Source organism: Cricetulus griseus, chromosome 4 (genome assembly GCF_003668045.3).
Source record: "Cricetulus griseus strain 17A/GY chromosome 4, alternate assembly CriGri-PICRH-1.0, whole genome shotgun sequence".
Lineage (NCBI taxonomy): Eukaryota > Metazoa > Chordata > Mammalia > Rodentia > Cricetidae > Cricetulus > Cricetulus griseus.
The window spans coordinates 226389601-226410042 of NC_048597.1; the positions used below are offsets into that span (position 1 = coordinate 226389601).

Here is a 20442-nt window from a genome sequence, read left to right on the forward strand (position 1 = left end):
TTCTAAAGACTGAAATTCGTGGTATTAAGTCATACTTAATACAGTTTAAGATTTTTATTTTTTGTCTATGTATATATGTGTGTATCTTTGTGTTCAAATGTCATGTATGTGGGTGCCTGAGTCCAGAAGAGGTCATGAGATCTCCTGGAGCTCCTTTTCCAGGCAGCTGTAAGCACCTGATGCAGGTACCAGGATCCAAACTCAGGTCTTCTGGAGAGCAGTAAGTGCTCTTAAACGCTAAGCCATCCGTTCAGCCATCAGGAGATGACCAAATCACACTGGTGTTCCTAAACTTTGATGAACCATGGACCACTATGTGACTGGAGAATCCACTCTTAGAAAACTAACAGACTCCCTTCCTACTGCCCACTCAGACATCCTTTCTCCAGTTCTGAGCATACAAAACGAATGTCACTAATCGATACAGCCCTTGCAACTCTCAAAGTTTGTAGTTCAACAGCAAAAGCACCAAGAAGGACTCCACCCACTCCTACCATTAGACTGTGGAGAACTAGGAAGGATGTACACCCCACCAGAAAGAAAAGCAATGCTATTCTTCCACAACAGTAACAGGGACTCTCTTACTCTTCTGACGAAAGCATTCTGGAATCTCCCATTTAAGCCTGTCCTTCAATATGAAATTTAAGGTCCCAAGCAAGAGGGATGTAGACATAGCTAGCTCAACCAGGACATGTTAAAGACCCAACATGCTGCAAGGACAGACCTGTGAAATGACTTAAAGATCAAACATCCTTTATATTTATTACACTTCTATGGGGGTGGGCAGGGGGTGCCAGATGACCAGCCTTGGCAGCAGTGTTCTGTTGAGCCATCTTACCGGAAAGCTGATGTCTTTTAGATAAAATTTACTCCATGTTGTTGGAAAACAGGAGACCAATCAAGTATAAAAATTAAATTTAGAGAAATGGAGGCAGGCGGATAAAGAGTTCAAGACCAGCCGCAGATAGAAAGCAAATCTGCTACCAGGTTGCGCTACCTGAGAACCACCCTTAGAAGAAAGGGGTGATAGCTCAGTATGAAGAGCTCACTGAGCAGGCATAACAAGTGGAGTATGGACCCCCCCCCCAGCACCCATGGAAAGACTCCGGCAGGCAGGAGGACTCTGGAGTTTTGCTAACCAGTCAGCCAATGGTAATCGAGTTCCAGGTCAACTAGTAAGACTGATCAAAAAATAAGGTGGAAAACAGGCACACACACAACTATGGGATCTTCCGATGGTCCCTGTTATAAATCTACTTTTAAGGCAAGAGGCTCGCAGTGTAGACAAGCTTCCAACACTCGGGGTTCTGCTCACGTCAGCTGAGTAAAGCTTTGTTTAACTAAACCCATGCCCTTTTGATTTCTATGCTCACTGCTTTACTGTGTGCTACAAATCCCTCCGCCCAACCCTGCCCCTAAACATCTCCTCAGGCACTGTGCACCTCTGCGAATGCCTGAACACCAGTTGGTGTCAGCCAACTGGTATTCTCAGGCCCTACTCAGGTATACTCAACACATGGTAACCACGCCATGGTTCCTGGTTGAAGCCCTCCAAGGACACTTAAAACTCCAAAATCCTTACCATGGCTTCAAAGGTCCCTGAGACTCAAGGGTGCCCTCTTTCTGGTCCTAAAACTTACCAAGCACTTTCTCTCCTCCTCCGACTCTTCCTATACCCTCACCCCTCAAAGTGGGGACGGGAGATCTTCCCTCTACTCACAACTCACGCCAGGGCTCGACTCAACAGCTCTCCACCTAACTCGTCCATACCACCCCTTTATTACAACTAATCTCGCTCATTTCCCTCCCGCCACCCACCGAGACCCGTTACAGCGTTCTCATTCCTTCTGTTCAGCCAGCGTGGAGAAGAAGTCGGTTGTAAGGAGCTCAGCACCGGGTACCTGCAGCTTCCCTCAGCCCCACCCCTGCAAACTAGCACTTGGTGCACACTCGGGGGAGCCGGCGCGCGGACGCAGGCATGTGGAGTTCTCAGCCCGGGCCCGCCGCCCGTCCACGCGCCTCTCTGCACGGGACGGGCACATCGGTCTCAGGTGAGCCCCTGCCTGCGGAGGGGGCCCCACCCCTGCCCGGCGGCGCGCCGCCCCCCGCTCGGCTCTCACCGATCACCTCCTGCAGCTCGTAGTCGTCCCGGTTGATGGACCAGGGCAGGGCGCTCGAGTCCTCAGACATGACGGCCGCGGCGCCTGGCTCCGCGCTGCCCCTCACGCACGCGGCTCGACTCGGGTCAGCTCGCCCAGCCGCCGCCCCCCACCAGCCGCCGGGCCCAGCCTGCTCGGGGCGCTCGACGCCCGGGCGCGCGGTCAAGCGCGGCCCCGAGGCGGGGACGCGCGGCTGCGGCCGACCTGGCCTCGCGCGGCTCCGCGTCCCGCAGTCCCCAGCCAGCCCGGCCCACGAGCCGGCCTCGGCCTCCGCGGCACCGCGACGCGAGCGGCTCCTCGGCCCTGCCCCTCCGTCCCGCCCTCCACCCGAACCCCGGGCACGGCCAAACTTTCCCTTCTCCCTCCACCTGCCGACGCGCGACGCGCTGACGTCACCGCGCCGGGAAGCCCCGCCCCCTCCACCGGACCCGCCGCCTCCGGCCGCCATCTTAGGTGTGGCGGGACGGGCGGCGAGCCGGGGAGGGGCCGCAGACGTGGAAGTCGGTAGTCAGAGGGAAGGGATGCTCGTGAAGGAGTTCACGGAGGGCGTCTGGGAGCCCACGGAGAGCGGGCCGCCGCGGGGCGTGGAGCCACACTAAGCATGGCGGCCACGGAGGGCCAAGCGGCGGGGGCGGAGCTTCCCGCCGCGGCTGAGGGACGTTGCGGTCTCCGCTTCTCTCTGATTGGTTGGTTTGAGGCAGCGTGGGAAGGGCCACTGGTGGGAGTGGACGTCAGTCACACGTTAGTCCCGCCTCCAGGCGCTCCGCTCGCCGTTACGCCGGAGAGCCGAAGCCTTTCGGGACGCCGTGCTCCGCGGTGACGTCACGGCGTCACCGTCACACCCTCGCAACGTGCGAGCCGCTCCCCAGGGTGTGGAGGATCCCGAGGGCGCGGCTGGGCGGGGTTCGCGGATCGCAGCCAACTAGGATAAAAGGTCTTGCGGCTCTGCCGTGGGACCGGAAGCTCGGCCCGTGATGACATTTTTTTTTTTCTCAGGCGGAAGTTCTCTGCGCCGCCTCCAGGATCCGGGCGGGAGCGGGTTGTGTCTTTTCTGGGCTGCGTGTCCCAAGAGCCAATGAGTACCTGCCTCGGGGGCCTGGACGGTCACGCGCCTTGGGGTCACTTCGAGGGCCCTGCCTTTTGTCACCCTCACAGCTCTGTCTTCTCGGATCGCTTTCTGGTAAAATGGGAGCGGGGTGGGGTGGGGACATGAAAGCGTGACCCTGACGGAGTGCATGGATGCAGACCCCGCCGAGCTCTCCTCTGCTTAGGACACCTCACAAGAGTGGCGTCTGGGCCGGCCCTTGCAGGACTCAGGAAAGCAAACGACAGTGCTCCAGTCCCAACCAAGCTGCCAGGTCTGGCTGTAGAATTTGTTCCGGGCGCTACGGACGGCACATTTGTACTGCATGTGATGACCCGTTCTTACTGCAAGGAGGAGAGTGAGAGTAACATGAAGAGGAAGTGGACGGGGTTAGGTTTGTAACTCTAGAAAGATCAGCCGGGTGGTGGTGGCACACGCCTGTAGTTCGAGGCCAGCCTGGTCTACAAGCTACACAGAGAAACCCTGTCTCTAAAAATCAAACCGAAAAAGATCAGTAAACCAAAAATTGTCTGGAACTGTTGGTCTGTGTCAATCACGGACAGACTCCACATTTTTCTTTCATTACCTTAACATTATATTTCATTCAGGACTGCCTCCTCTCTTTTTCCCTTTCCCCCAAGAAAAGGAACTACCAGTCTCGTGGTGAGATTTCAAGAAGCTGGGTCTAAATTATCGTTAGATGTCATCACTGTATATTCATTAATTTGTTCTTGTTTGCCTCTTCATACATGTGCCTCAGTGGATCTGTAGAGCCAGAGCCTGCTCTATAGATCTCATGATTTTATTTCTGCTGTCCATGACTTTCTCTCTGTGGCCTGATAAGGTTACAGTACCGTGGTTTTAATGAACAAGGAACTGAGGATTTGAGGCCACAAGTCAGCCTCTAGAGTCTCTTCCATGTGAGTACTGACTTAACGAGAGTACACTTAGTTTTGTCTGGTTTTTGGTGGAGTATGCAGTTTTTGTAGTGTAGACAGCTTAAGTAAATTAATAGATAAGCAATTATGTTATAAAGGACCATACAGGAGAGGTGTACTGTGATAGCAAATAGTGAGCCAAGCTATATAAAATGTGCTTTAAATAAGGTAGTTTTTGCCAGGCGTTGGTGGCAATCGCCTTTAATCCCAGCACTAGGGAGACAGAGGCAGGCGGATCTCTGTGAGTTCGAGACCAGCCTGGTCTACAAGAGCTAGTTCCAGGACAGCCTCCAAAGCCACAGAGAAACCCTGTTTTGAAAAACCAAAATAAAAAAAAAAAAGGTAGTTTAAGTCTTTTTTTAAACTAGTAATGGTTCTGGGACCCTGACCCTTCTATCACCAGTTCCCCACATCCCACCCTAGTTTCTTGAGAATACGGCATAATTTCCTTTGGAGGAGAATCTTGTTTTTCCCACATTCTCAAAGCCATCCCCATGTTACTTTAGATCCCTCCCTCCCAAATCAGGCTCTGAGATGAAATATGAGTGCAAAGTTTTTTAAGGGGGTGACCTCAGTGGGCACTCTAAAGAATGGAAGCCTTTCTGGGAGGTGGTGGCGCACGCCTTTAATCCCAGCACTTGGAAAGCAGAGACAGCCTATCTCTGAGTTTGAGGCCAGTCTGGTTCCAGGACATCCAGGGCTGCTCAGAGAAACTCTGTCTTGAAAACACATCTCAGAGTTGTTCTATTAAGAGACCAGAGACAAGGAAGAGAAGGGGCTAAGAGTGTGGCTCATTGGTAGACTTCTCGTTAGCCTGGCTTTCATGAAGGCCCATCCTGAGGCACATACAGGAGGAGAGAAAAAGAAAAGATAGATATTAACCAGGAATGTCTTAGTCCTTACAGTGTTAGCTCCCCTGCATGCTTCCCCACCTCAGTGCCTGGGAAGGGAGAGAACACACAGACAAGTCACAGATGTGTTTCATGTACCAAGACTCAAGGCAAATTGGGCAACAGACCCAAAGAATGTTACCAACGTTACAAAGCCTCTAGCACCATGTATCACTGGACTGAGAAACTGGTTGTGAAAGCGTGTTCATGCCCTTGCTCACTTAAGCAGCCTCCTGGCTTGAGTTTTGCCATTAGCACCTTTAGAATAGAGAGAAAAAGACAGATTTCAAGACCAGTGCTGTCTTGGGTAACCATGAGCAGGTAATTATGTAGTTATAGTAATTCAAGTTTTATAGACTTTTTAAATAAAAGAAACTGCTTTTGAAGTCTAGAAATTAGTGGGCACCCCCTGTGAGGAACCTGATTTTTTTTTTCTTCTTCCTTGGCAATACAAGAGAGATGGAACCTACAACTTCACACATCCTAAGCAAGGGCTGAACCACTGAGCTACAGCCCTGTTATGGGATATTCCTTTATGCTGTGTGAAGAAGACTGTGATTGGTTTGATAAAGAACTAAACTGCCCATAGCTAGCTAAGAAGGAATTGTAGGCAGGACTGCCAGACAGAGCTCTGGGAAGAAGAAAGGGGAAGTCACCAACTAGACACAGAGCAAGATGGGTAGTGCAAAGTAAAGGTAACCAAGCCACGTAAAAACACAGATTTAAAAATATGGGTTAATTTGCCACGCGGTGGTGGTGCACGCCTTTAATCTCAGCACTCGGGAGTCAGAGGCAGGTGGATCTCTGTGACTTAGAAGCCAGCCTGATCTACAGAACGAGTTCCAGGACACCCAGGATTGGTATATAGAGAAACCTTGTTATAAGAACTAGTTAGAGGACTGGAGAGATGGCTCAGCAGTTAAGAGCACTAGCTACTCTTGCAGAGGACCTGAGTTCAATTCCTAGCAACCACATGGTGGATCACAACCATCTATAGTGGGATATTGCCCTCTTCTGGCATGAAGTTGTACATGCAGACAGAACACTTTTATACATAAAAAAAAAAAAAAATTAATAAGAACTAGTTAGGAACAAACCTAAGCTAAGACCAAGCTTTCATAATAATAAGCCTCCATGTCATGGTTTGTCTGCTGATGGTCCAAAAAAGCTTGCTACACAGCCCAACCCCTCTGAAAGATTTTTTTTTTTCAAGACAGGGTTTCTCTATGTAGCTTTAGAACCTGTCCTGGAACCTGCTCTGTAAACCATGCTCTCCTAGAACTCACAGAGATCCACCTGTCTATTCCTCCTGAGTGCTCGGATTAAAGGCATGAGCCACCACTGCCCAGCCCTTAATATATCTTAAGAGCACAATTTTATGTTTTTGTCATGAGCTGTTTTTGTCAGTTTCCTATCAGGACCAGGGCCAATTATAGACTACTGGAATCTGTCCCTCCCATGGAGTCCTTACGACATGTCACATGAAATGTAATGCCATCCCCTCTTACAAGAAGGGACAGTAACCATGATGTAGGTCTGAGGCTCTGAAACAACCCAAGTAGACTCAAAGGTCACACAAAACAAGATTTATTACTGACCATCACAGCAGAAACTGAATCCCGAGCTGACCCCCCCCAGATGTTCACTTCATCGAGTATTTAAGCCCAAACCCACAAATATCTGTGCCAAGTTACAGTTACATTTTCCCACCAATCAGAAAGCAAAGATTAGGGGCTTTCCTTTGTGTTCCATCATGGTCAACCCACAGACAATGCAAGCTTTTCAGTCCATCCTAATAGATTGATTTGTTCTTCTGTTACTAGGAACAGCCTTAATGTTTTAGAGAACTAAGGATTCGTAATGAACTGTTTCAGTTGTTTAAGGAGGAGGTTGGTCAGCTGTTGGAAAGTCCCCAGGTCTCTGAGGGCCTGGGGACTTGAACTTTGTTTCACCCAACAGGTAAAATAGGGCATGAAATCAAAATGGCAGTACTTAGGGCAAGGCACGTTTGCCTGCTCCCAGCAGCCACACCACACATAGGCATGCTTTCTGCTTTGTGTTTGGCATGACACCCTGCAGAGCACATGTGAGATCAGAGTTTTGTGTAACTGTGTCAGCTGTGATTGCAGAGGATGTACTTAAGCTAGGAAACGAGCCCAGTGAGAAACTGCCATCTGCTCGAGTCCAGATCATGCATGCCCACGGTGACAGACACTTAGGGCATACAAGGCAGATGTGAAGGTGATTATAGGAGAGAAATAGTCCATGTCCAAAGTGGAGTGTGAGTATCAATCAGTCTTGGCCCTGAGCCAGGGAGGACTGTCAGGTTCTTGGGACTTGCACCACGTCATCTTAATGAGCTCATAATTGAGCTCAAAGTGAGTGGCAGGTTACTAGGTGCTGTCAACATGTCAAACAGTATCTGTTACAGATTTACTAAGCCTCAAAGCCTACTTAGTCTATTCCTCCTTTGGTGCCATTCCCACTTTCAGAAACACATCTCACTTTTCCTTGACCTATATTCATTCTGCTCAAAAACAAATATAAAAACGTACTTTACAACTGGGCATGCTGACAGATTCTTGCAATCCGAGAACTTGGGAAATAGAGGCAAGAGTGCAAGGCTATGTAAGTCAATTCATGCGCAACCTGGGCTACATGAGACCATCTCAATAGATAGATAATAAAACAAACCTCATGGCAATGTTAATTGTAGCATCATTCCCATAGCCTCTGCTTCTGTTCCTGCCTCTAGATTCCTGTCTTGAGTTCCTGCCTTGTACTCTGTAAGCCAAACAAACCATATTCTCCCCAAGTTGCTTTCTGTCTATTTTTTAATCATAACAATATATATATATATATATATATATATATATATATATATACAAGTTCCAGGACAGCCTGGGATGCATGAGACACTGGCTTTAAATATATATGTACAAGTGTGTGACTAAAATAGATAAAATTTCACCTTCCTCCAGTTAACACAGCTGTAAATGAGAGACTACTAAATGCTGCCCAAAAGGAAGGACAACAGAAACTCTCATCCTCAGCAAATTGAAGTGTGAGCTGATGGAAGATCTTTTGGGAAAACAGTTTGATATGACCTGGCAAAGCAAAAACCATGCTTCTGCTATAACCCCAAAACTCCACTGTATGGTGTACAGCCAAGATAAACTCCTATGCATTTATTCTAAGCAACATGTCATGTCACAGCATTTTAAAGAATGGGGAAGTAAAGGAAACCACACAAGGAAAATGTGAAAATACTCAGTAGGTATTGTGTAGCAGCAGAAATACACAGCCACCATATGAAAGCAGCTTAAAGGACTCTCCATCAAGGCAGAAACAAAGCAGAGTCGAGGTGACATTCAGTAGTGGAATGAGACCACTTACAACCCCAGCATCACAAAAATAAGCAAGCAAGCAGGCATGGTGGTAAGCCCTCTTCTCCCTGCACTAGGGAGGCAGAGGCAGGACAATCAGAAGTGCAAAGTCCTTGGTTACATAGCAAGTTCAAGGCTAAGACTCTGTCTTAAACAAAATGCAACCAGGCATAGTGAGTGGCTCATACCTTCAGTCCCAGCCCTCAGGAGGCAGAGGCAGGTGGATCTCTTCAAAACCAGTCTGCTTTACAGAGCAAGTCCCAGGACAGCCAGAGCTGCACAGGGAAACCCTGTCTCAAAAAGCGAAGGTCCCTGAGATTGTGGGATAATTCCTTCTGGTCCTTTCCCAGCTCTTTCTCCTCTCAGAGGCCTCTCATTTTCTCATCCCTCTGAAGGGGAATTATGAGGGGATTATTCCTAGACTCTTTGGACTCATTTCAGGGCTCAACTCCCATGACTTTATGTCATAAAAACATTGTCCTTGAAATCACCCTAATTCTTCCAAATTATTCCTTACCAGAACTCATCCATTTCCTTCCTACAACCTACCAAAACCTATTTTTTCTTCCTTTTCTTTTTAAAGATGTAGGTATTTTATATGAATGAGTACCTTGAAGCTAACATATGAGCATGTGCACCATGTGCATGCCTGATGCCCATGGAGGCCGTAGGAGGACGTCAGACCCCCGGAACTGGAGTTATGGATGGTTGGGCCGCCTTGTGGGTGCTGGAAATCAAACCTGGGTCCTCCACAAGAACAAAAAGTGCTCTAAACCACTGAGCCATGTCTCCAGCTCTTTTCTTTCATTGCTTCTGACTACTTAATGTCTACCTCTTTGACCAGAGAGAAATCTGTTCTGTGATGCCACCGTAGTACCTTTCCCTGGCATTATGACGTCTTTGTAAATGGACTTACCAGCAAACACTAGCACATCCGAGGATGAAGCCAACTGATGTCTCCAGGTAGCATCATCCATTTTAACTCTCATGATGACAAATGTTCCACAAGAAATGCCATTGCATGAGCATTTCTGTGGGACAATCCATCTACAGACCTCTTCCCCTTGCCCTCCTTGTCATCAGTCTTTAATCTGTCCTTTCCAAATTCCTGATCAGCTGACATACCATTTGTCACTACCCAGATCCAGACCTCCAACAGACCCGTAGCAGTGCTGTCCATGGGAGTCACCCCTGCACCATTGGCTTCTGAAAGCATTCCATAGTAGACTGGATACAACAGCTGTCACTTTGGGGTACTAGACGATTGAATGAAACCTGGAATGAATGAAACCTGTGCTTTCTTTTCCTCTATTAATGGATGAAGTGTGTTCCTTTCAAGGCATAGGTGGAGACACAGGCAGTGGGATTGTGGGTTACAAGAGTTTATGTCTCTGAATAAACTCAGCATATAACACATCCATTGCACAAGAGAAGCTTGAGGTACCAGTCCAACTTGATGGATCAGTGTACCTGGTAACACCCAGGACTGGGGCTCAGATTGGCTGACTTTCACCTCACCCGGACCTGTAGTGACCTTTTGTTTCTTTGATGACACAGCTTGATGTGGAGTGCCAGGTTGTTGCTTCCCAACAGAACATATGTGATCAATTCAATTCCGGAATCTCATGTTAAGGTCATTCCCAATACCAATTGCTGAGTTAGGTACCAAGTGGAATAAATGACACCATCTGTTGTGAAATATTACTTTATACAAAGATGTGTTACATTTGTTTATGCTGTGGGCTCTAACCATGTAAAGATATGTTACATTTGTTTATGCTGTGGGCTCTAACCATGTAAAGATATGTTACATTTGTTTATGCTGTATTTGTTTAACAATGTAAAGATGTGTTACATTTGTTTCACCTTGCCTGCCTAAGGCACCTGATTGGTCTGATAAAAAGCTGAGTGGCCAATGGCTAGGCAGTAGAGGGATAGGCAGAGCTGGTGGGCAGAGAGAGTAAGTATGAGGAGAAGAGAACTGAGAAAGAGAGGGACACACCCAGGGCCAGAAGCCAGGCAGCCACCTGCCAAACATGCAGAAGCAGTGAAAGTAAGATATACACAAAGAAAGAAAGGTAAAATGCCCCAGGCAATATGTAGATGGAGAGAAACAAGTTATAAGAGCTAGCAAGAAATGAGCCTAACCTAAAGCTGAACATTCATAACTAATAAGTCTCCGTGTCATGCTCTGGGAGCTGGTTGGTGGACTAGAAGAAAAAGCCTGGTGCAGCCATTCAAAGTGGACGACTTGAAAATAGTTTGGCAGGGGAGAGGTTTGCTGAGGCATAAGCAGAATGAAGAGAAGACCAAGGGACTAGTGTAGTCCCTCCAGGCTGGCCCCTCTGGAGGAACCCCAAACCATCATGGGATGAGAACCATCGGAAGTTAGAGGGGCAGGTGCAGGAAAGGCTGCCCGAAGGCAAAGACCAGTCACCAGTAGCCCCTAGAGTGGAGAGCCCTGGGTTGTGTAAACACCCCTGCATTCTCCTCTTACTTTGACTGTTGGTACTGGCCCTCAGCAGACCAGAGAACCAGGGAAGCTGCCTGAAGCAGTCCTCCAAGCCTGGTGGAGGGCAAGGGGACAGATACAGAGAAGATGTGAGATGGTTTGCACATAGTCCACATGGGTTTAAACAAGCAGACCATCTGAAGACTCTAGCAGCAGGGCTCCCACGTGCTGCCATCAGCTGGCCTCCATTTTACAGGTCCATGTTCCAACGGGACCCCAGAACTCGGCCTTTTCCACTCAGCACACCAGATTCTCCCAAAGGCCTCCGTGACTCTGGTTAGGGCATATGACTTGGCTGAGTCATGAGTCATGTACTCAGAAGGCAGGAGCTAACATTGAGGGAAATCATAGCACGCAGCCTGAAGAAGAAAGGGTGTTGGCTCTGGTGTATGGGTCAGAGCTTCTCAACCTTGGATCACTGAGAAGCCTACTGCAATGCTTTTTTTTTTTTTTTTTCTCAGTGCTGTGATAAAAATCCCTGATAACAGCAACTTGGAAAAGGAAACCCCCTCTCTATTCAGCCCCATTCTGATGTCGGAGAATGAACATAGGACCTCACGCATGCTGGCCAGTCAAGCACTCTGCCCTGAGCTACATCACCTGCAGGAAGGGTTGATTTTGGCTCATTCCTTGAGGGACAGTCTTTTAGGGTGGGGAAGTAGTTGCTAATATACTACAGGCAGGAAGCAGAGACACATGAAATCATTGGCTTTCTATTTTCTAAAGTAACTTTTAAATGTGTGTGGGTATGTGGGGGGGCATGATATTTCTGTGCACCACATGTGTGTCTGGTACCCACAAAGGCCAGATACGAGTACTGGATCCCCCTGGAACTGGAATTGCTGATGGGTACTGTTGAACCAGCCCGCTGCAGTCTGGCCAGATTGGTGAGCTCCAGGTTTAGTGAGAATAAGGTGGCATTCTACTGAAGAAGACACCTGACATTGAACCCTGACCTCCACATGCACATGTCCCTGTGCACAAATGTGTACACACGTGAACACACATGAACCACAAACTATCTTACTCACCTTTCTATTGCTGTGAAGCAACATCCTGACCAAAGCAACTTAGAGGAGGAAGAGTTTGTTGGGGACTTGCTTACAGTTTCACAGGGTGAGTCCATGGCCATCATGGCAGTGAGCATGGCAACGTACAGACAGACATGGGGCTGGAGCAGTAGCTGAGATACTGCAGCCTTATCTGCAAGCATGGGGCAGGTATCTGCAAGCATGAGGCAGAGAGAGAGCTAACTGGGAATGGCATGGAACTTTGAAACCTCAAAGTCTGCCCCCAGTGACACACAGCCTCCAACAAGGCCCCGCCCCCTAATCCTTCCCAAACAGCTCCACCAACCAGGGACCAAGCATTCAAATATATGAGCCTGTGGGGGTCATTCTCATCCAAACCATCACACACACATACATACACACACTAAAATAAATCAAAAGTTCTGCAACCTCTCGGGTCCCACTCCAGAACTAGAACCCACCCGGCACCTGCTCTTCAGCAGGTGTGATGGTTAATCTTGAGTGGCACCTAGGCGGGACTTAGACTCACCTAGAAGAAAACCGTCTGGGTATGTCTGTGAGGGCATTTCCAGAGAAATTTTAACAGAGGTTGGAAGACCTACCCTGAGTATGGGCCGCACCATTCCATAGTTTTGGGTTCTCCACTGAATACAAAGAGGGAATCAGGCTGGAGAGAAGCTCAGCAGCTGAGAGCACTGGCTGCACTTCCAGAGGACTCAATTTCCAGCAACCACAGGGTGCTTCCACATCCAGTTCCAGGGGATGCCATGACCTCTTCTCACTTCCATGAGAAATGCATGTAATATGGTGCACAGACATACATGCAGGTCACATGCACACACACCCCAAAAGTTTCTGTGGGGAAAGAGAACCCATATTTACTGCTAGTGAGCTTGTAACCTGGTGCAGCCTCTGTGGAAATACATATGGAGAGTCTTGAAAACAAACACCTAGAAACAGAGCTACCAGATGACCCAGTTCCACCACTCTGGGATATACCTGTAGGTACTGGGATTCTGGGCTGGGAAGTTGGCGTTGCTCTTGGAGAGGACCCAAGTTCAGTTCCCAGCACCCACGCGGTGTGTCACAACTGTTTAAACTCCAGTTCCAAGGGTTTCAACATTCCCTTCTGGCTTCTGTGGGCATCAGGCATGCATGTGGTTCACAGCATACATGCAGACAAAACATTTATATACATAAAATAAAAATCTGAAAAATAAAGTAAAAAAGCACTGGAGTTCTGATGAATTCTCTCTCCAGTGCTTCCCCCTCTCAAAGAGGGGCCTTGTATCTAACAGGGGAGGTGACATTGGTGCACACCATCATGAATCATGGCCTTAAGTCGCAGGTTCCAGAGAAGGTCATTCGTGTGGCAACCGAGCCCTTGAAATGTGGCTGCTCAACACTGAGATGCACTGTAATGTAGACTACACTAGAGTGAGCGCAGTGGGGTTCGGTCCTAAGAAAGAGGAAGTATGGAGAGCACAGCGTCGTCACTCCTTGCCAGCTCACGGCCCCTTCCTTTCTCATCTTCCTTCAAGCAAATTCCTGAAGCAGACATTGCAACCCTGCTTTTCCACTTGCCTAATCCACCCCACAGGTAGTCACTACCCTGCTCCTCCCAATATACTTGATGCCAGCACTCCTGCCTTCCCAGAACTAAGCCAGGGCCCCGCCGCTGTCTTGAGACCCATGGCCCCAGTCATCTCTGCTGACCATTCTCCATCCTACAGGTGCCTCTCACTTGAATCATCCACTTAGATCTGTCCCTCACTGCTTCTCCCATCTTCAGGTTTGCTCTGTCCCCTCTGCCACCTATGAGAGCCCTGTCTTCAGGATATGTGAGATATGTGGGTTACATTGCCTTTGGTCTAGCCAGCATACCTGCTGCCAAGAGCTCTACCATCTGATTCCTTCGTAGTTCCGACTTTCCTGCATTTGCATCTTGATTCTTCTACTGGGGTCTAATTTCCTTTAGAACAAAGAGTGACCAGCTTTTTATGCTCTGCCTTGGCCTGGTCCTACACAACAAGCCGATCCTCAAAAAACAAAAATCAAGTTTCTGGAAGCTGGACATTGATGGGGAATGTACTTCTGTGTATGTTTATCTTATTGATTGTTGAATAAAGTAGTGTTTGGCCAATGAGGCAGCAATTTAGACGGGACTAGGAGTCAAAGAGGATTCTGGGAAATGTAGTAGAGAAGTGGTAATCCAGGCAGGAAGTGACATAGCAAGGAGACTCATATTTAAGCAAGGACAAGCAGGAAGTGGTCCCTTTTCCCCTCCACTCCTCCTCCAGTTCGGGATGTGATCCACCGGCAAGGGAGGACGCCAATAAGGTGTCTGATAAGTCTTATATATAGATTTATGATCATTAAGACTGAGATAGAAGATGAGAAATCCTAGCCATTGGCCAAACAGCATTTGTACCTAATATAAGTTTCTATTATTTTGTCTATCCACGTGGTGGGCAGAACTCAGGTGGCTGGCGGAGACCACCCACGTGGTGGTAGGGCTTGGGCGGCTTTTGGCAGAAAGATTTATCGTAACAGGGCATGGTGGCACACGCCTTTAATCCCAGCACTTGGGAAGCAGGGGCAGGTGGATCTCAGAGAGTTGGAGGCCAGCCTGGTCTACAGAGCTAGTTCCAGGAGAGACAGGGATACACAGCCTGTTACATAGAGAAACCTTGTCTTGAAAAAAACCATTAAAAAAATAAAAATAAAAACCAAATTAAAAAAAAAATGACACACACATTTAAGCACTTGGGAGGCAGCAGCAGGCAGATCTCTGTGAGTTTGAAGCCAGTCTGCTCTACATAGCAAGTTCATGACAGCCAGGGCTACACAGAGAGAATTACACATTTCAATATCTTCCAAAATACTGTTCCCTGATTACTAAAAAAGAAAGCAAAAAATTAATTTTTAAACATTTTTTGACAGTCTCATTATGTTTCCTAAACTGTGGGGCTCAGAAGTTGGAGAGGTAAGCAGAGTTCTTACACTCTTCACAAGGTCTCCCCAGTGCACCATAGGATGTAACCCAGTGCACCATGGGATATAGCAGTAGGGCGCTCTGAAGACCTCAAAGGTAACATCAGTATTGTGTGTGTAGCCCTTAGCCATCCAATCACACACGGATGTGTGTGACACCACAGTCAAGGTCTAGACAGCGGTCTGAGAATACAGAAAGTCTGCTTAACATGGACCATGGGTCCTGTCCCTGGCATTCTATACAACCAGTAGGGCCAAGACCTGGAACCTGACACAACCTAGGAAAGCCTCAGGCTGCTGGGAGGAAGCAGGTTGTCTCCACTTGGTCACCACTGGAGCCTGAGCCTAAGAGCCTGGGGCTCAGTCTTCTGGAAGCCCCAGGGGACACATCACAGGGCAGCTTCTCTTGCAAGAGAAAGTCATAGCCTAGCTGTCTGCTTCCAAACACCTTAACACACACACAGCCACAAGTACGCTTTATCAAATAGAATTTTATTATAAACTTCAAATATAGAAGTATAAAACGGCAAACATGAACCTTTATCCTGTCCATCTTACTGAAGTTCTCATAAAACCTATAAGACAGGTATAGAAGACTCTTTCTCCAGATTGCTTTAAAAAAAAAAATTCCTACTATCAAGCACAAATGTGCTTCATGAGGTCATGCAAAGGGGCGTCCAGCCCAGCCCCAGTCACTGAGGGGAGGCCCATTTTCTGTTGGATTCGGGACCCTGGGGTGTTCCCTGAGCTCCGAGACCAGAGACAGTGACATTGCCTCCATGACAGAGAACTTGAGTGGAATATGGAAACCATCTTGCCAAGGAGGAAACAGCGAGTCTGCCGAGTTGTGGTGTAACATGACTTCTCCTTTTTCGTCTTCATTTTGCTGATACACACATGCTCTCACATTCGGGGCCTTTCTAGACTTTGTTTTCAATGATTACAGAAAAGAGAGAAGAAATTAACAGTGCCCCCATCTTTTCCTCCTTTTGGGGGGTGATAGTCTCTCATGTCGTCCAGGCTGCCCTTAAACTTGGTGTGTAGCCAAGGAGAGCTTTCAACTCCTGAGTCTCCTGCCTCTACCTCACAAACGCTGGAATTAGAGGCAAGTGCCACTACCTGGAGCAAGGACACCCCATTTTGTCCAGGGAGATGGCCAGGCCCCCTTGATTTTAGAACGCTTCCACTCAGCCATTCTTGGGAGTTGTCCCAAAGCAAACACATGTATGTATGCAGATGCCTGTGTGTGAGAGAGAGCATGTGTGCATTTACATGTATCTACATGAATAAGACTATATGGGGCAACATGCCTCCAAGCCCTGGGGAAAGGATGTTTTTGTGTGTTTGCTACTTGTTAACAAAGAGGTGCAGAAAATTGTCAGAAAGTCTCTGTGCTGGTGCCAAGGAGGAAGGTTCCCTGATGGCATCATCCTGGTGGTCTTGCTAGGGCCACTATAAGTGACAGGCATATCAGAGGACAGGGTCCCATTTCAAGCAAGGCAAAACTGAGATATGTGCACAGGCATGGCTACATGGGAAGGAAAAGCAGTCCCAGTTACCAGTGATGACCAAACATGGGGCTGAGGCTAAGGGGGTCAAAGATGCAGACAGGATAATTTCAGAGAATCCAGACAAAGCTCAGCTCACCTCCCCATTGCTCTGGAAAAGGAGGAACAGGAACACAAAGCCGATGGGGAAGCAGTTGTACTGGCAAAGATAAGGTCCCATAATCAGCTCTCCTTCAGCCTCCCCAATGTTCCTGCCTGATCTCCATATCCTGTTTCTCAGGTGGAGAAACTGAGGCCAAAGGTGGCTCAGATGTAGCTCAGCTGGTCCTCTACTTAGAGTCAACCAACCCTGGTGATCAATGTGCTGGCTGACAATCCAGCAAGTAATAACGTCACTGGCAGTCACTCATTCCGTTCTGGACTTGAGGGACGGTGTCCAGATGGGGCTTGGCTGCTGTAGGAGCATCTGCAGAGGTAGAAATCTCCAGGGATGGGTGGACCACCAACTCCTCCTACAGTGCCAGAGGAGACAAGCAGAAGAATAAGGACAGACTGACAGACCTAGGGCTACCAGGGCCATTCATCTTCAGGGTAGGGACAAAGCCTTGGCAAGGCGGGTCCAGAACCAGGACTTGGTGCAAGGGTTGGTGTAGTCACAGATCGTGATGAACCGCAGGATGCTAGGGAAGTCCTTCTTCATTGCCTTATATTTGATGGGAATCAGTCGCTTCTGTTGGACACCTGGAGGCCAAAGGGTGAGGTGTTGGGACCAGGCCCCTGCCCTGTGGTGGGCAGACCCAGTCTCCAAAGCAAAGGATAACACCAGCACTCCACCAGCTAGGTAGCCATGGTACATATTCACTACACAAAGAAGTTCACAGGTACAGCCACTCAGAGATCTGGCATGCAGGACCATTCAGATCAGTCCTGCATGCTTGGTCTGGAATCTTAAAGGCTATTCCTCCCTTCCCTTCTCTGAACAAAGTAGGTCTAAGCTTACCTGGAGAGAGGCTGAGAGCAAACTTAGTCTGGAAGTCACATTCCTTGCTCTGTAGGTAATCGTCAGAAACAACCACCACCATCCGGCGACACCTGAGGGAGAGTGGAAGCGTGCAGGCCTTGTGACAACTCCCTTCAGCTTACCTTTAGAGGACAGCCTTAGGGAGGACCACAGTACCCAGGCTACCCAGTACAGAGCCCTGCTGGCAGACGAGCCATAGCATCCAGGCCTCTGGGTTTTACGCACTCACCCACCAGCTCCCCTTGGATGCCTAACCAACCTTTTCTCAATGAGTTCACTGGCAATGGACCAGACACAGGTGCCTGGCAGGACATCACGGTCGGACACACACAACTTCAGCCGATAGTCTGTCTGTTCTAGTTGTCTGATCATCTCCTGCACAAACTCAATGTCACTGGGACAGTAGCAGATGAAGGCATCGAAAATCTCTGGTGTTTGTCCTGAGGACAGGGGACAAGGGGAATATTGGTCATCTGTCTGCAGGAAGGCTGGAAGGAACCCAGCCTGGAGTCATCCATCAAGTGAACTTGAGCTTGCACCCATCTCAAAGTGATGTCTTACGTGTGCCCTTCCCACCAGTGAAAAGATAACTCCCTCCCAGATGAGATCCCAGTTAACTATGATGGGGACGTGAGTTCCGGTCTCAGAAGCACTCAGAGATGGGGCTGCCATCATCCCCGTTTCTTGGATAGGGAAACCAAGACTGAGTGACTTGCCCAAGGTCCCAGGTCCATCCATCCATCCATCCATCCGTGTTCCAATATCCATGTTCTACACACCACACATCCTGGGGCTGTGGGCCACCCATCCTATCCAGGAGAACACACTGGGCCCTTACCCAGAGGGTCGTCAAGAGTGGTGATGCCCTCCAGCTCCTTTGTTTGTGGGACACTGCTTTCCACTCTGGCCACCTGTAAGGGCTTCTCAGACTCCTGCTTCTGTTGATTCCTTATGTATTTCTTGCAGTCTTCCTCTGTGGAGAAGAGACCAGGTGTAGAGGGCTATACACACTCAGCACCTACACCCTGTCTTTGTTCTACTGGCCTGCTTGTGCTCTGAGTCTTCACTAGGAGCCACTGCTGCCATGGACAGCTCTGGCAAACCTGTACTCCCTTTCTGACTCTCCTAAAGTGGGCATCTAAGAGGCCACCAGAGTCCTGCTAGCATCTGCCTCTCACACTGCATCCTGCATCCCCTTTCTAAGGCTCTTGAGGATGGGTTCAAGTTGGGTATCTTGCAGGAGGCAGAGTAGAAGGAATGCCAGACGCCCTCAGGCACCCCGTTAGTGCTCAGTGAGGGTGGCGACCCCCACCTAGCAAGGCGTACCTAACTGTAGGCAGGGGCGCTGTGTTGAGTGCCAACGGGTGACAAAAGAGGCTTTAGTCCTTCACCTGTCCTGTTGCTCCTGACAGAACTGGGGTACTCCTAGAGAAGCAGACCTTGATTCCTGCCCCGACTCAAGGTCTTTGCCTAGGCTACTCAATCCACATCCTTTCCCTATCTCAGGATTTCGGAGCCCTCTCCCAATCCCTAGACTGTCCTGCATACTGGCAGAAAATTCGACCATCTCTCCCTCCCTCCCCGGCACAACTCAGAAAAATGAAACAAGATTGATACGCCAAGGCCATCTCCTCGACCACTGGCACAAAGCCAGAAAGCACGTGTCCTCACCGATGCTGGGCCCCAGCTCCAGCAATATATCCTCACGGCCCAGCGCGGCTAGCATCTCTATCAGCCTGCCGACCGTCGCGCCAGAGCGCCCCTGCCAGGCATCCAACAAACTGCCGGTGGGGTCAGGGCGCGTCTCTAGATGTCGGATCTCCAAGTACTCGAAGCCCATCTCCTCCGCCAGCACAGTCCAGTCGGCCGCCACCGGCGTCCGCGCGTTCAAGAACAGAGAGAGACGGCGCCGCACTCGCACGTTGAGCGCGGCCAAGGGTAGGGAAGACTCGGAGGAGTCCAGGGACACGGATCCCTCGCACGGGCCTCCCGCAGACATGGCGAGCCACCCTGAGCCTATGTGAGGTCCGGTCGGCTCGCCCGCCGAGCTTCCTTCCTACTTCCCCTAGGGTTCCTTTCAGCCCCGCCTTCTCTCCTTTTCCGAGAAGCTCCGCCCTTGGCTACAGTCTGGAGTCCCCTGCACTTGAGTGCACTTGGGGTGCTCCGGCCACACCCGTGTGTTTGTGTGTGCACCTGAACACAGGGCCGGGACTCCACCCCGCTCGTGTTTCCAGCCTTTGCTCGTCTCGCCTTGAAGCTGTGTAAACTAGAAAAAGCCTTCTGGCATCTGCTTGGCCCACCGACCAGTCCTGGGCGATCTGGTAGCGGTGCCAAAGCGTGGTGAGGTGTGTCAGCCTTGTGTAGGACGTGAAGGAGTTACAGCCCTTACGTGCAGCAACCTGCGCTCTGGTCACCGGGAGGGAAGAGGCAGACCAATCTGCCCTCAGCCATCTGGTGCAAGTGGCGACTGCCGTTGAAGGGAGAAGGCCACAACCCTACCCGCAAGTTGGCATTTAGGGCATCCTGTTCGTTGGTATCTGGGGCAAACCGAGTTCTACCCTCCGGGGGTCCGCAAGAGACACGCGGACCCACCACCGTTAGTTAATTTACTTAATCTATTTAGGTATCTCCACCCCTCCCCGCCTTTGGAGAATTCCTGCTGGAATGTGGACCCTACTAATAACATCCCAAAGAGACGTAAAACAGGCTTCAGACGCGCGGGACCCGCTACAGTTAGAACATTTGTAAAATCGCTTCTCCACACCAGCCGGGAAACAAATATTGCTTTGCTTTCTGAGGGGGCTTCTGCGACAGTCTAACCCTGTTGGGCTGAGCTGGGCGCCGCAACATCATCTTCGTCCTCGGTCCTGGGTTGGGACCCAGGAGCAGAGCGGAGCGTTTTCCCTGGCTCGCCCAGCA

General features: G+C 49.4%; 2 protein-coding genes and 1 long non-coding RNA gene across 3 annotated transcripts in view; 1 reads left to right on the forward strand and 2 right to left on the reverse strand.

Moving 5' to 3' along the window:
- Oxsr1 (oxidative stress responsive kinase 1) overlaps positions 1-2488 on the reverse strand; it is an 89518-nt gene extending 87030 nt beyond the window's left edge. Inside the window, exon 1 of the mRNA XM_027415366.2 lies at positions 2121-2488. Within this exon, the coding sequence (XP_027271167.1) occupies positions 2121-2190 (70 nt within the window). The 5' untranslated portion in view covers positions 2191-2488. The remainder of the gene's footprint in view (positions 1-2120) is intronic.
- Positions 2489-3049: 561 nt separating this feature from the next.
- On the forward strand, positions 3050-10238 carry LOC103160438. The gene is made up of 3 exons (XR_004769781.1): positions 3050-3637; positions 9302-9420; positions 9600-10238. It is a non-coding gene; the product is annotated as an uncharacterized LOC103160438 (long non-coding RNA).
- A 5227-nt stretch (positions 10239-15465) lies between these two features.
- Positions 15466-20102, reverse strand: Myd88 (MYD88 innate immune signal transduction adaptor). Its single transcript, XM_027415369.2, has 5 exons — positions 19195-20102; positions 18362-18496; positions 17783-17963; positions 17503-17594; positions 15466-17243 (listed from the first exon to the last, which is right to left on the reverse strand). Exons 1-5 carry the CDS (start codon positions 19520-19522, stop codon positions 17089-17091), a joined length of 891 nt encoding a protein of 296 aa, XP_027271170.1. The 5' UTR covers positions 19523-20102; the 3' UTR covers positions 15466-17088.
- Between the last annotated feature and the right edge of the window lie 340 nt (positions 20103-20442).